The sequence below is a fragment of the Gymnodraco acuticeps genome, unplaced genomic scaffold (assembly GCF_902827175.1).
Source record: "Gymnodraco acuticeps unplaced genomic scaffold, fGymAcu1.1, whole genome shotgun sequence".
Taxonomy (NCBI): Eukaryota; Metazoa; Chordata; class Actinopteri; order Perciformes; family Bathydraconidae; genus Gymnodraco; species Gymnodraco acuticeps.
Window position 1 is genome coordinate 1 of NW_022990594.1, and position 12985 is coordinate 12985.

A 12985-nucleotide genomic window follows, 5' to 3' on the forward strand; every position below is an offset into this window, starting at 1 on the left:
CGAGGCCCTCAAGGACAAGTCCCCCGGCCAGGCCATAGACTGGATGGCTGAAAGGGAGGTCGCTTTCAACGCCACCAAAGCCGCCCTGAGCAAAGCCGCCATGTTGGCTCACCCGTCACACAGGGCCCCCATCGTTATCACCACCGACGCGTCTGACTACGCGGTGGGCGCGGTGCATGAACAATGGGTCGACGGCGCCTGGCAACTGCTCGCCTTTTTCAGCCGCCTGTTGACTCCCAGGGAGCGCAAGTACAGCGCTTTCGACAGAGAACTCCTTGGCCTCTATTTGGCGGTTCGCCACTTCCGTTTCCTGCTGGAAGTCCGGGAGTTCGTGGATCACAAGCCACTTACCTTCTGCATGTCCAAGGTGGCCGAGCCGTGGTCCGCCCGACAGCAACGCCAGCTTTCGTACATCTCCGAGTACACCACGGACATACGACACATCGCTGGCAAGGCTAACGTGGTCGCGGACTGCCTCTCCAGAGGGGTCATCGAAAGCCTCGATTACCTCCGCATGGGCGCTGACCAGGCCTCTGACCACGGGGTCCAGACCCTCAAGGCCTCTGTCACGGGATTACGCCTGGAGGAGGTCACGGTCGGTGACTCTGGCGCGAAGCTGTGGTGTGACGTCTCCACGGCCAGCCTCGACCGCTGGTCCCTGCGGACTGGCGCCAACCCGTTTTTGTGGGCGGTTCACAATCTTTCCCACCCCGGTAGGAAGCCGTCCGTGAAGTTGTTGTTGCAGAAGTTCGTGTGGCAGGGGCTTAAGAAGGACGTGAGGTCCTGGGTCGACTCATGCGTGGCCTGTCAACGGGCCAAAGTCCACCGCCATACTAGGGCCCCTTTTGAACTTTTTGCAGTTCCTGAGAGGAGGTTTGACCATGTCAATGTCGACCTCGTAGGTCCGCTTCCCCCCTCTCACGGTTTCACCTACCTGTTTACGATGGTGGACAGGACCACCCGCTGGCCCGAGGCTGTTCCCCTCACCTCAAAGTCAGCTTCCGACGTCGCCCAAGCTTTCATCGGCACGTGGGTGGCGCGCTTCGGGACCCCGTCTGACCTCTCCTCTGACCGCGGTTCTCAGTTCACCTCGGAGCTGTGGAACGCTGTTGCTGTGGGTTTGGGGGTCAAGCTGCACCGCACCACCGCATATCACCCCCAGGCTAACGGATTGTGTGAGCTGTTTCACCGGTCCATGACAGACGGCAACTGGTTGGATAAGCTCCCGTGGGTTATGCTCGGCCTCAGGTGTGCCCCCAAAGAAGACCTGCAGTCCTCGTCGGCGGAGCTCGTCTATGGTCAGACGCTACGGGTCCCCGGGGAGTTTATTCCCACCGCCACTGTGCCCTGGTCTGCGGCAGGGCAGCGCTCCTCCCTGCTGGAGACCGCCGGGACATTCACGCCCGTCCCCACGTCGCAGCACAGCAACCCAGCTTTCCGGGTGTCCCCCGGATTACGGTCGGCGGATTTCGTTTTTATTTGCCACGACGTCCACCGCGGTCCCCTGCGGCCCCCTTACGACGGTCCGTTCAGGGTCATACGTACGGGACAACACCTGGTGGTGAACGTTGGTGGCAGGCCTGAGACTGTGTCCGTTGATCGGATTAAGTCTGCTCACGTGGACGTTTCCAGGCCGTTGGAGTTGGCTCTGCCCCCACGCCGGGGCCGCCCTCCCATGGCCCGCCCCCTGTGGGGATGCCCTCGCCCTCGTTGGCGCCCCTGCCCCTGCCCTCGCCTACTACCCCGCCCTCCTCGGCCACTGTGGTCCGTACGCGCCGGGGTCGGGTGGTACTTCCTCCCAGGCACGAGGATTTTGACTGTGTGAATTCTGAGCGGGCTTGTGTGGTGATTGACATTATTCACCCACGGATTTATGGGTTGGGGTATTGTTCCGCACGGAAATTTTAGCGAACCGGACTTCCTGTTTCCGCCGGTTTTCGCTTTCCGGGCATGAAGTTGTTTACATGTGTGTTCAGATGCTAAATACAAGTCTAGCTTGTACCTTTGATACCCCGCCTCCGACTCCCGTCTCTCCCTGAGACTGATATTGTTGGACAGAGTATTTTAAGAGGATATGGTAGACATAATATCAGCAATACTTCCAGTCAGTACTCCGGCCAGGGCCGGCCCTTGGCATAGGCAGTATAGGCGAATGCCAAGGGCGCATCAACCAATCCGGGGCGCCGAAAATTGGGGAGAAAAAAAAAGTTAGAAATAAAAAAAAAACAACACAGTTTCCCGATTTTGGATCAACAAAGTACATCTTATTATCTGACATTAACAGAACTACGCCTATATTGCGTACAGCGCCAATAAACTATGGCACACACCCCCCCAGTAAAAACCAGAGGTTTATGTGAAATTGTTATTTTTTTTAAAATAATGGTTTTAGTGTGCAATTATAGGTTTTCATTTTGTATTCGTGTTAATTTAAAATAAATCAAACTCCCAAAAAACGTACACAGCTTCTGTGTGCTTTTATTAACATTGGAATTTACTGTGTAAGCGGCCGCGGGGGGAGAGAGCTTTAGAGAGCTCTCTCCTGAAAGACTGAGCGGCTCTGATAACCTCAGCTCAGTGAGGTAAAGGCACACCTTTATATGATCATTATAGTTATTAAAAAATAAGAGGATAGATGAAAAACAGGTATAAAATACTATGTGACAGTAAAAAAAGTTGTTATTAATAAACAACAATACAATTTGAAAGAGGAGTGATTTGTAAAATATCCATAAAGAAAATCTGCTTACAGTTCCGTTTCATTTGGGTGTTGAGAGATGTATCCATAGATCTCCTAATGTAGCTCTCAAAGTGCACCAGATTGATGCTTTCAACTTCAAGATTTAAAAAAGTCTTCCCGGAGCATGCCCCCGGACCCCCCTAGAGGAGGTGAGGACCCCCCCCACTTAAATGATAAATCATGTTCAAATGGATAGGAAACTAAATACATTTGCACACATCTTGTGTCCATATCTTTCTGTTTTGGTGGTCATGCCACAACCGTGCACGTGCATGCATGCGCGAGTCATAGTGAGTCATGAACAGAGCCGTGATCAGCTGGAACTCTTTACCGGTCCACATCTTTCAGGAACATTCTCAAGTACATTTCAAAAGGTTGCTAAAAAATATTTAAGTATTACAAAGTAAATTTGAACTGTGGCTGTGGCTATGTATGCATATATTATTATATACACTTATTTGTATTTACTTTTGTTTGGCCTTAGGATGGCGATAATTGGATGACCATTTTAGTTTTCACTTCATTTCACTGTAAATTGCATGAAATTATGAGCTGTTTTGTTTTGTTTTAATGTTGTTGTATGTTTGTTTATGTATGTTTTGTGTGTGTGAGGACCCCAGGAAGAATAGCCAATGCTCATGCTAGTGCTAATGGGGATCCTAATAAAGATAAAGACAAAGGTCCCTCAAAATTGTACTTAAGTACAGTACTTGATTAAATGTCCATGTAGCTTGTTCCAGTTCCTCGCTTTCCTTGACTTCCACTGCCATGCAATTCATGTTCAAATACCCGCTGGAATTACGAAGGAAGTTTGGGGGAAACTTGGTAATGTGATTAATTTGATGTAAATGTTTTGACACGTTAAGGTTTGCAGATTATTCGCAACCATTTTTTGACAGCACAAATTTAAACCAAAATGTATCATTATGATGGATTTGATTGAAATGCTTGCATTATAAAGTGTGTGTTTATGTATTTGTCTCCAGGGTTACTATTTCGTCTCTCAGAATGGAAACCATGAGAGATTTGGATGATGAGGAGGAGGACACAACTTCAGTGTCCAGAAAACCTCCAGATTTGAGTAAAACACTTGGAGCATCTGCCACAAGGTAAGAATCTGTTTCTGCTGTGAACTGACCTGCAGAGGAGTCTGGTCTGATCTGAGTAGCAGATCACAGTTCGTGTGTGTTGGGGGAGGGGCTCTGTGAGGAAGGGGCAGATTTGTTCCGGCTGTGTATTTTCAAATTCTAGCCACTGGAGCTGGTTTCTCCAAAATTACATACGCCACCTTTAAAGTAAATGAACTTGGAACGTCTAGAACGTTTCACTCTCACAAAATAATTGTAACAACAGAAACCCTCAAACACCATTTTTAAAACATAAAGTTTAGAGTAAGAACAAAAATCTTTAAAGGGGAAAGAAAATCAAAACTGAAATCAAAAGCTGCTTTTTACAAGAACTAGTGATGTGTGTAAAACATTTGTCGTTTCCACAGACAGAGAGCAGAGTCTCCAGTCCCCAGCTGTCTGTCTCTGAAGAGTGACCGGTCTATGGCGGAAACCTATCTACTTCAGTAATGAACCTGGACCCTCAGACACAGAGTAAGAGTCTGTTTCTGCTGTGAACTGACCTGACAAACATATATATATATCTATATATATATATAGATACATACTGTATATATATATATATGCCATCTGATCACTTTAAACTCTTCTTTAATAATTACATGAGTGCAGTAGCCCACAGTATAGAAACTCAGTAGAGCTCAGTATAGAAACACAGACATACTTGAATCAGATAAGGAAAATATCGGCACCTAGAGCTCTACAGTACTTCATATTGAATTGAAGTTATACATTTATGTGTATCAACTATTGATTGTTAGTTTGACTATTAATGGAGCAGCCACAACGTTAGCTGAGTCTAACTCCACTCAATCTAATCTCCATTCAGGAACTAGCATTTTTAAAGTGATTTGCTTTCCATGTTGTGGACAGACCTGACAAAGTGTTCACTGCTTTTACAAATTGGAATCAGTATGTAGTTATTATTAAACAAGTTTAATTTAGCCGTAGTAAAACTTGTGAGGTACAGTGAACATGCTGTAGGCGATGATGTTACAGACAGAAGGGCGTTTGGTTTCATAATTATATGAATAACTAAATATCTACCACTTGGGAACAGTTACCAGGATGAAATATCATCTACAGATAAAGAACTTTAACAAACAAATCAAACAAGAATTTGTCATCTTTGGGTTGTTCCATTGGTGAAAATCAGTCCCCGTAATGTGCTATAAAGGATGTGTTGATCTCCTCAGAGGGAAGAGGAAGAGTGGTGTTCCTGTGGAGGAGCAGCTGTCCAGCTGTGCTCTGTGTCAGGACGTCCTGAAGGATCCAGTCTCTACCAGCTGTGGACACTGGTTCTGCAGACAGTGCATCACCTCATACTGGGAGCAGCGCCCTCCATCAGGAGACCCCTCCTGTCCCCAGTGTGGAAAGAGATCCAGAACCAGAGCTGGACTGCAGACAGCCAGTCAGACCAGAACAGTAAAAAGTAAGTCTGAACATCTGTCCAGGGTTTCCCACAGATAGACTTTACTTGGGCTGCCCGCCCAGGTATATTACTACCTTCTAGGGATGCCAGCGATTATTCGATTATTCGAATATTCGTTACAGTCTCCATAATCGAAAATTATTTTTAAAATTCGATTTTATTTATATATTTTTTTATTATTATTTATGTTTTTTTTTATGTACAACACAACAGGATTCTTCCTGCTGTGTTGTACATAATATAAGTTCATTTAAAACATTTTTTTAATCTCACGTTTCCTTCTCTCTCCGCAGAACGTGGTCTGCAGGAGGTTCTAGATGAACATAGGCTCAGTCTGAGGAGGAGATGTGAACGTGTGACTGAAGGAACTGATCAAAGTGAAACCCTCCTCAACAGGATCTTCACTGAGCTCTACATCACACAAGGCCTGAGTGAAGAGGTTAATACCCAACATGAGGTGAGGCAGCTGGAGACAGCTTCCAAGAAGAAGCCCCTCCATGACACTCCAATCAAGTTCCAGGACATCTTTTAAAGCCTTACCTGACCAACAGACTCTCATCAGAGCGGTCCTGACCAACGGAGTCGCTGGAGTTGGAAAAACCGTCTCAGTGCAGAAGTTCACTCTGGACTGGGCCGAGGGTTTGGGGAACCAAGATGTCAGTCTGGTGATCCCGCTCTCCTTCAGGGAGCTGAACCTGATCAAAGGTGAGCAGTACAGTCTTCTCAGGCTGCTCCATGTTTTCCATCCAACCTTACAGAAGGTCACAGCAGAGCAGCTGGCTGGCTGTAAAGTGCTGCTCATCTTTGACGGCCTGGATGAAAGCAGACTTTCTCTGGACTTCAGAAACAATGAGGTTGTGTCTGATGTCTCACAGCAGTCCTCAGTCAACGTGCTGCTGACAAACCTCATCAGGGGGAAGCTGCTTCCCTCGGCTCTCGTCTGGATAACTTCCAGACCTGCAGCGGCCAATCAGATCCCTCCTGAGTGTGTGGACAGGGTAACAGAAGTACGAGGCTTCACTGACGCCCAGAAGGAGGAGTACTTCAGGAGGAGATCGAGTGATGAAGACCTGTCCAGCAGAATCATCTCTCAAATCAAGAGCTCCAGGAGCCTCCACATCATGTGTATGATCCCAGTCTTCTGCTGGATCACTGCTGCAGTTCTGGACCACATGTTGACTACAGACCAGAGAGGAGAGCTGCCCCAGACCCTCACTGACATGTACTCACACTTCCTGCTGGTCCAGACCAAGAGGAAGAAGCAGAAGTATGAAGAGGGACATGAGACGAGTCCACAGCAGCTGACGGAGGCTGACAGGGAGCTTCTTCTGAAGCTGGGGAGGCTGGCGTATGAACATCTGGAGAAAGGAGACATCATGTTCTACCAAGAAGACCTGCAGCGCTGTGGTCTTGGTGTCACCGAGGCCTTGGTGCACTCAGGAGTTTGTACAGAGATCTTCAAAAGAGAGAGTGTGATCTTCCAGAAAACAGTCTACTGCTTTGTTCATCTGAGCATTCAGGAGTTTCTGGCTGCAGTCTACTTGTTGCACTGTTACACCAGCAGAGACACAGAGGTGCTGAAGGACTTCCTGCAGGGAGACTGGGACGATGACAATGATAGCAGGGATCAGGATTACCCATCCCTGGATGTCTTCCTAAAGAGAGCCATGGAGAAATCCCTCAGAAGTAGAAATGGCCACCTGGACCTGTTTGTCCGCTCCCTCCACGGCCTCTCTCTGGAGTCCAACCAGAGTCTGTTAGGAGGCCTGCTGGGTCGCACAGACAACAGACCAGAAACCATCCAGAGAGCCATCAGCAACCTGAAGAAGATGAGAAGTGATGAAGACTCTGATGAAAGGAGCCTCAACATCCTCCACTGTCTGACAGAGATGAAGGACCACTCAGTACATCAGGAGATCACAGAGTTCCTGAAGTCAGAGAACAAATCAGAGAAGAGACTCTCTGTGAAACGCTGCCCTGCTCCGGCCTACAGGCTGGAGATGTCAGAGGAGGTTCTGGATGAGTTGGACCTGGAGAAGTCCAAAACATCAGAGGAGGGACGACGGAGACTGACTCCAGCTGTGAGGAACTGCAGGAAGGCTGTGTGAGTCCAGATGTGATTAACTTTAGAGATTAGTGCAGATAAGGATTTTAGTTTTTAAAATAAACACTATACAACTTTTTGCTGTTTCACATACTGTGAGAGCAAAATTGAATTAATACAATTATTCTAATACTTTAAAAATGGTACAGTTTTTTCTTCTCTTCATTTTCATTGTCAAAATAATATGAAGGATGTTTTATCACAGCAACATGTGATAGAACATACAGAATAACTTTACATGTCATTGAATGCAGTAAAGTTATTATGAAAGGATTGCAGTTTCTTTATCGTTAAATTAGACACAGAGCAATATCTGATTTATGTTGACTCTGGTCTTCTCTAGTCTAGAAGGTAGCTAGCAAAGAGGTGACAGACATGGGATCAGATCACACTCTACCACATATGAAATAGACAGACATCCAGTGGTAATCAGATCATGATATTCAAAATGTTTTTCCTCAAATGCATGAAGTAAATATGTTGTTTCCCCTTTTTCTATATAAACTAATTCTGTAATATGTGTTCTAACAGAATTCCTGACAGTGGATTCTTAGACTGGGAAGTCGTGGCCTCAGCTCTGAAGTCTGACCCCTCCAATCTGAGAGAGCTGGAGCTGGGAGTAGACCTGCAGGATTCAGAGGTGGAGCAGCTGAGTTCTGGACTAAAGAGTCCAAACTGTAGACTGAAGACTCTGAGGTCAGATCACTGGCTGTAGTTCATGTGGTTTTCTACTGTATTTATAATTGATATATTTATAATTCCATCATTTGCCTGAGTACAAAGATATTTTAATAAGTTCACATTTCTTTCTAAATTGCTGAATATTTGACAAGAATAACAGAAAGCAGAGAAAGTAGATGTGTGAGGGGACAGTGTGTGAGACAGACTCACACTGTGCTCCAAGAGTCAGTGGAGATGCTGTCAGGACTGATGAGCTGTGAGGGAGATGGAGGAGGTTCTTCTGATGCATTACCAACGCATTTATAGTTACCTACTATTACATTTCTAAAAGTATCTACGTCATTTTTGACCTCGGCCTCTGAACCCTCTCCAGGTCTGAAAAGATGATGAGACTTTGAACTATCTCAAGCAGGACCATTGTTCTCTGAACTTACATGATGTGTTCTTTATTCAGACTCTGGTGCTGCTTCTTTGTAAACTCTGTGATCTTGAGTTGAAATGTTGTGGAGATGTAGCACTCACAACAGGAAAGAATGAAACGGAGAGGAATCAATGAAACACAAACACAGAAATAGTGGAGATGACTCATTATTATTTCGTTGCGCTCCACCAAACAACAATGGGGAAACATGAGCTGCTCTCAGCACTCAAACAGCAATGCTCCCACGAGTACCAGACACACAGGGCAGATATAGGTTTCTAAAGGACACACAGACATGTTCCTAAACATGTTTAACGCACACACATTGTCAGGTCTCCTAAACTTGGACATGTTCCAGATGTGGAAAGGTCATCATCTCATGACTTCTTTAGGAGTCTTGCAGGATATGAATGATCCAATTAACAAACTGTATACGTCTGCACATGAACGCACATATATTTCTTACATTAACTAACACTTAACTGTATTATATCTAAATGTAGCCTCTTTGCATTTCCTCTGAGCTTGGCGTCAGCTCACTTAACGTAATAATTAGCAAAGAGACGATTCTCTGGAAACTCTAACTTAATAACAAACCTAGTTACTATGACTAGGTCCAAGACTGATGTAACAGAATCAGTTTCTGTGGGTTTGATTAGTCTGGCTGCACATCACGAGTTAGTGGAGAAGGAGCAGAGTTTATGATGTGAAGTCTCCACTTTTTATTGAAGGTGAAGAACGTTGTCTTTCATATTAATGAGAGCTCTTTTCACTTTTTGGATCTTACTGTTTTTAACCTGTGGGGAGTGTCCACTTTATAAACGTCTACATTCTCTACTTCTCCAGCTATAATCAGATTATTAAACCTTTCATTATTTCAATCAGGAACATTGTTTTCTAAACTTACATCATGTGTTCTTTATTCAGACTGAGGAGCTGCAGTTTGTCAGAGATCAGCTGTTCTGCTCTGATCTCAGCTCTGAAGTCCAACATCCATCTGAGAGAGCTGGACCTGAGTAGCAACGCTCTGCAGGATTCAGGAGAGCTGCTGAGAGATCTTCTGGAGAGTCCAGACTGCAGACTGGAGACTCTCAGGTCAGTTCTCCATCTCTAACTTCTGTGCTGAGATGAATATGTGAGAGTTGTGTTGACTCTGAGCTGCAGACATCAGGCTGATATGATCCTGATCCTCACTGAGCATCTCAATGCTAAAGTCTACTTTCTTCTTCTGTGGTTTAGCTCATTGACTGTAGCAGCCCAGCTAGAAATGTTTGGTTCTAAAAACATTCTGAGAATGTTACATTCATTGTTCTAGGAATGTTTTCAATGAGAAGTTTTCTTTTGGTTCCAGAACGTTCTTCTGAAAGGTAGGATAACGGTCTCTAAAACATTCGTAAAAGGTTTTTGATAACATTGAACATTATGCCCTACTGTTCTTAAAATGTTTTCAGCTGCAAGTTAGATTTGTTTATGTTGCCAGAATGTTATTATTTGAGAGAAGGATAACATGCTTTATATTTAAAACATTATGCAAATGTTCTGTGGTAACAATTTACTCAAATATGTTTACATTATTAGAACATAAAGACATAATATTCCTGTAATTGTTCAACTCAAAATGCCTGGGCAAGTGGACTGACCACTGTGGCCATTAGGATGATTTTGATAGTTTACTTAACTATTGGAATTTGACTCTTAACACATGTGAAAGGATGACTCGGAATCAGCTGTGAAAGTAACATTTGTTTATTATAAAAGGGGAGCTGGGAGTGGAGGTTGGTGATGGCGGCAGTGGGAAACAGTTGTTCCAGCGTGGAGGGGGGCCTGGCTGGTCTTGGGAGTGTGGAGGCCTTGGATTCCTCCTGGGAGACACACACAAATGAGTGTGAGGCAAAAGCAGGCAAAGCTGTCAAAGAATATGCTGGCAAAAAGTTAGAGCGGCCGCAACAAACCGCTCATGGCAACAAACCGCTCACGGCAACAAACCGCTCACGGCAACAATCCGGCAGGGAATGAGTGCAGGCTGCAGGCTTTCATAGTGTGGCTGATGATCAGGCTGCAGGTGGGGTTGATTGGAGATTGCTCCCAGCCGTGTGGAGCAGACCAGCAGGTAGAGAGAGAGACACAGTAGAAACAAACACATACAAACACTAACAGGGGTTTCAGTAGTGATGGCGAGATGAAGCTTTGAAGCTTTCCAGCCAATTGGTTCGCAAAAGGGTTCATCTCATGAGGCTTCATCTCATGAGGCTTCATCATGGGCTTCATCTCATGAGGCTTCATCATGGGCTTCATCTCATGAGGCTTCATCATGGGCTTCATCTCATGAGGCTTCATCATGGGCTTCATTTGAACACAAACCCCCTGTTGGTCAAAGTGTGTAAAACAGGCAGATTGGACATCTCAACAGTGTGCTCCATCTCATACCGAGTTCCCAATGAGTAAAGCCTTAGAATAACTCTAAACAACCAACATTACATATTTTCATGTTAACAATATTGTTTTTATTCCAGTTGAATGATTGTGATTGAAAAGCCTAAGGAGGCTGGTACACATTGCAAAGAGGGATTTGTATTCCTTAATAATATTCTTAAACTTAACCATGTTGTAGCCGGAGAAAGGCTAAACCATATCAAAGACTATTTATTAACTACATTATCTCATTTAGCTGTAGCTTTTATAAACAACAAAAAAGACGTATTGTTCAGTCGTTGAACCAGGGACCCTGCGGTCGTGAGTCAACTGCTTTCCAGCTGAGCCACAGCACACAAGCTGAATCTCACCGAAAACACTGCACTATATTTATTCATGTTTTTATTCCTACATTTATTTATGCTTGTATCCATTTATACTTATGACATGTTCCGACCTCTATATGAGTGAGGGTCTGAGCTCTTTTAATTCCATCGTGTCACCAGGCCCGGGTACAGGAAGGGTAATATGGTTCTTATTATACATCCATGGGTATTATGAGCGTTGTGGTTCAACCGATCTGAATCGCTTCCTGAAGCAGTCACGTGGTATCGACAGGCAGCGAGGCTTCGTTTGTCATCGGTGACGTCACTGGCCCAACACGATACAAGCCTCGATACAAGCTTCACAAAAAGCTTCGGGGATTACTCGACACACGCTCCGAAGCCTCGGCGCAATACGTAACATCACTAGGTTTCAGGGACGGGCAGTGACAGTCGGTCCGTTCCTCTATATGTCTGTCTTTGGTTTTCTAAGTGTTATTCGATCCATATGAATAGAGATATGTGCATAAACAACAAAAACACTTATGGTATAATGTTCGAGCAATGTTATCACCAAACATTTGAAGAATGTTTTAAGAGAACGTTCTCCTACCTTTCTACATTCTAGGAACCAAAATAAAACTTCTCGATGAAACCATTCCTAGAACAATGAATGGTATTATTCTCAGAATGTTTTTAGAACCAACAATGTCTAGCTGGGAACTCAGACATGCCTACGCAAACGTGCAATACCATGAATTACGTGCTTTATTTTTTTTAAAAGGAAAATGTGGAGACATCAGTTTGTTTTTTAAAGCGCACTACAAATAACTCTGACGTTGACCATGACCGTGTTAATATTTCGCATCACAGGAATGTTTTATAAAAAAAGAATAACCTCCTGAAAACATTATCCAAATGTTGCTTTCAAAATGTTCTTCTTTGGTTATCAGGTAACATTGAGGGAATGCTTTATAAAGAACATCTTTAATGTGTTACCCAACAACGTCCAAAACACATCCTTAGAGTGTTGCAGGCGAAACGTTCCACCTTCGTTAACATATCACATTCAAGGAACGTTTTATAAAAACACTTTCTGTCATCTCAGGCCTCAATAACATCCTCAAAACATCCTCTGAATGTTGCAGTTAAAACGTTACGTCTTAGTTAACCTTAAACCTTATAGGAACATTATTTGAAAAAATAAACATCTTAAAAAGGTTCTTTGAACATCAGATTAAAACGTTTCTTTAAAACCTTATTAGAACCTGTAGGTCAGGCATCCTCAAAGTCCGGACTCCGGTAAGATTTGTATTTGAGTGCCCCTGCTGTAGGTAACGTTAGCCAACGTTGTGAGAACGTTCCCCGCTAGCTGGGAGAGCTTTGTTAAAGAAAAATCATACTCTGCATAATTCACTCTGAACCTTTAAACACCTGAAATTCATCTTTTATTCTCCATCATGCTTTTTAAATAAATGACATTATAAACACATGAATACAATAATTAAATATTTCTATTAAAACTATCAAACACTAACAAATATGTTCAGTTGTTGCTGTTTCTAACATGTTTCTGAAGCTGCATGATGCTCAGACTGACTGAATAGTTTACACTGAAGATGCTGTGATCTATGTCTCCACTGTTCCTGAGATCAATATTCTCTATTTATTGTGATCACATTTCTTCTAAATTCATCCTGACTTCTTTGTAAACTCTGTGATCTTGAGTTGAAATGTTGTGGAGA

At 44.2% G+C, this 12985-nt stretch overlaps 1 protein-coding gene across 3 annotated transcripts in view; it reads left to right on the top strand.

The window, feature by feature from the left end:
• Positions 1–3725: 3725 nt before the first annotated feature.
• Positions 3726–12985, top strand: part of LOC117554400 (NACHT, LRR and PYD domains-containing protein 1a-like) — a 39279-nt gene continuing 30019 nt past the window's right edge. For all 3 annotated transcript variants that reach the window (XM_034228823.1, XM_034228825.1, XM_034228826.1), the window contains exons 1-6: positions 3726–3849; positions 4236–4341; positions 5064–5299; positions 5593–7403; positions 7935–8099; positions 9433–9600. In XM_034228823.1, coding sequence (XP_034084714.1) covers positions 5797–7403; positions 7935–8099; positions 9433–9600 — 1940 coding nt within the window. In that variant the 5' untranslated portion in view covers positions 3726–3849; positions 4236–4341; positions 5064–5299; positions 5593–5796. The remainder of the gene's footprint in view (positions 3850–4235; positions 4342–5063; positions 5300–5592; positions 7404–7934; positions 8100–9432; positions 9601–12985) is intronic.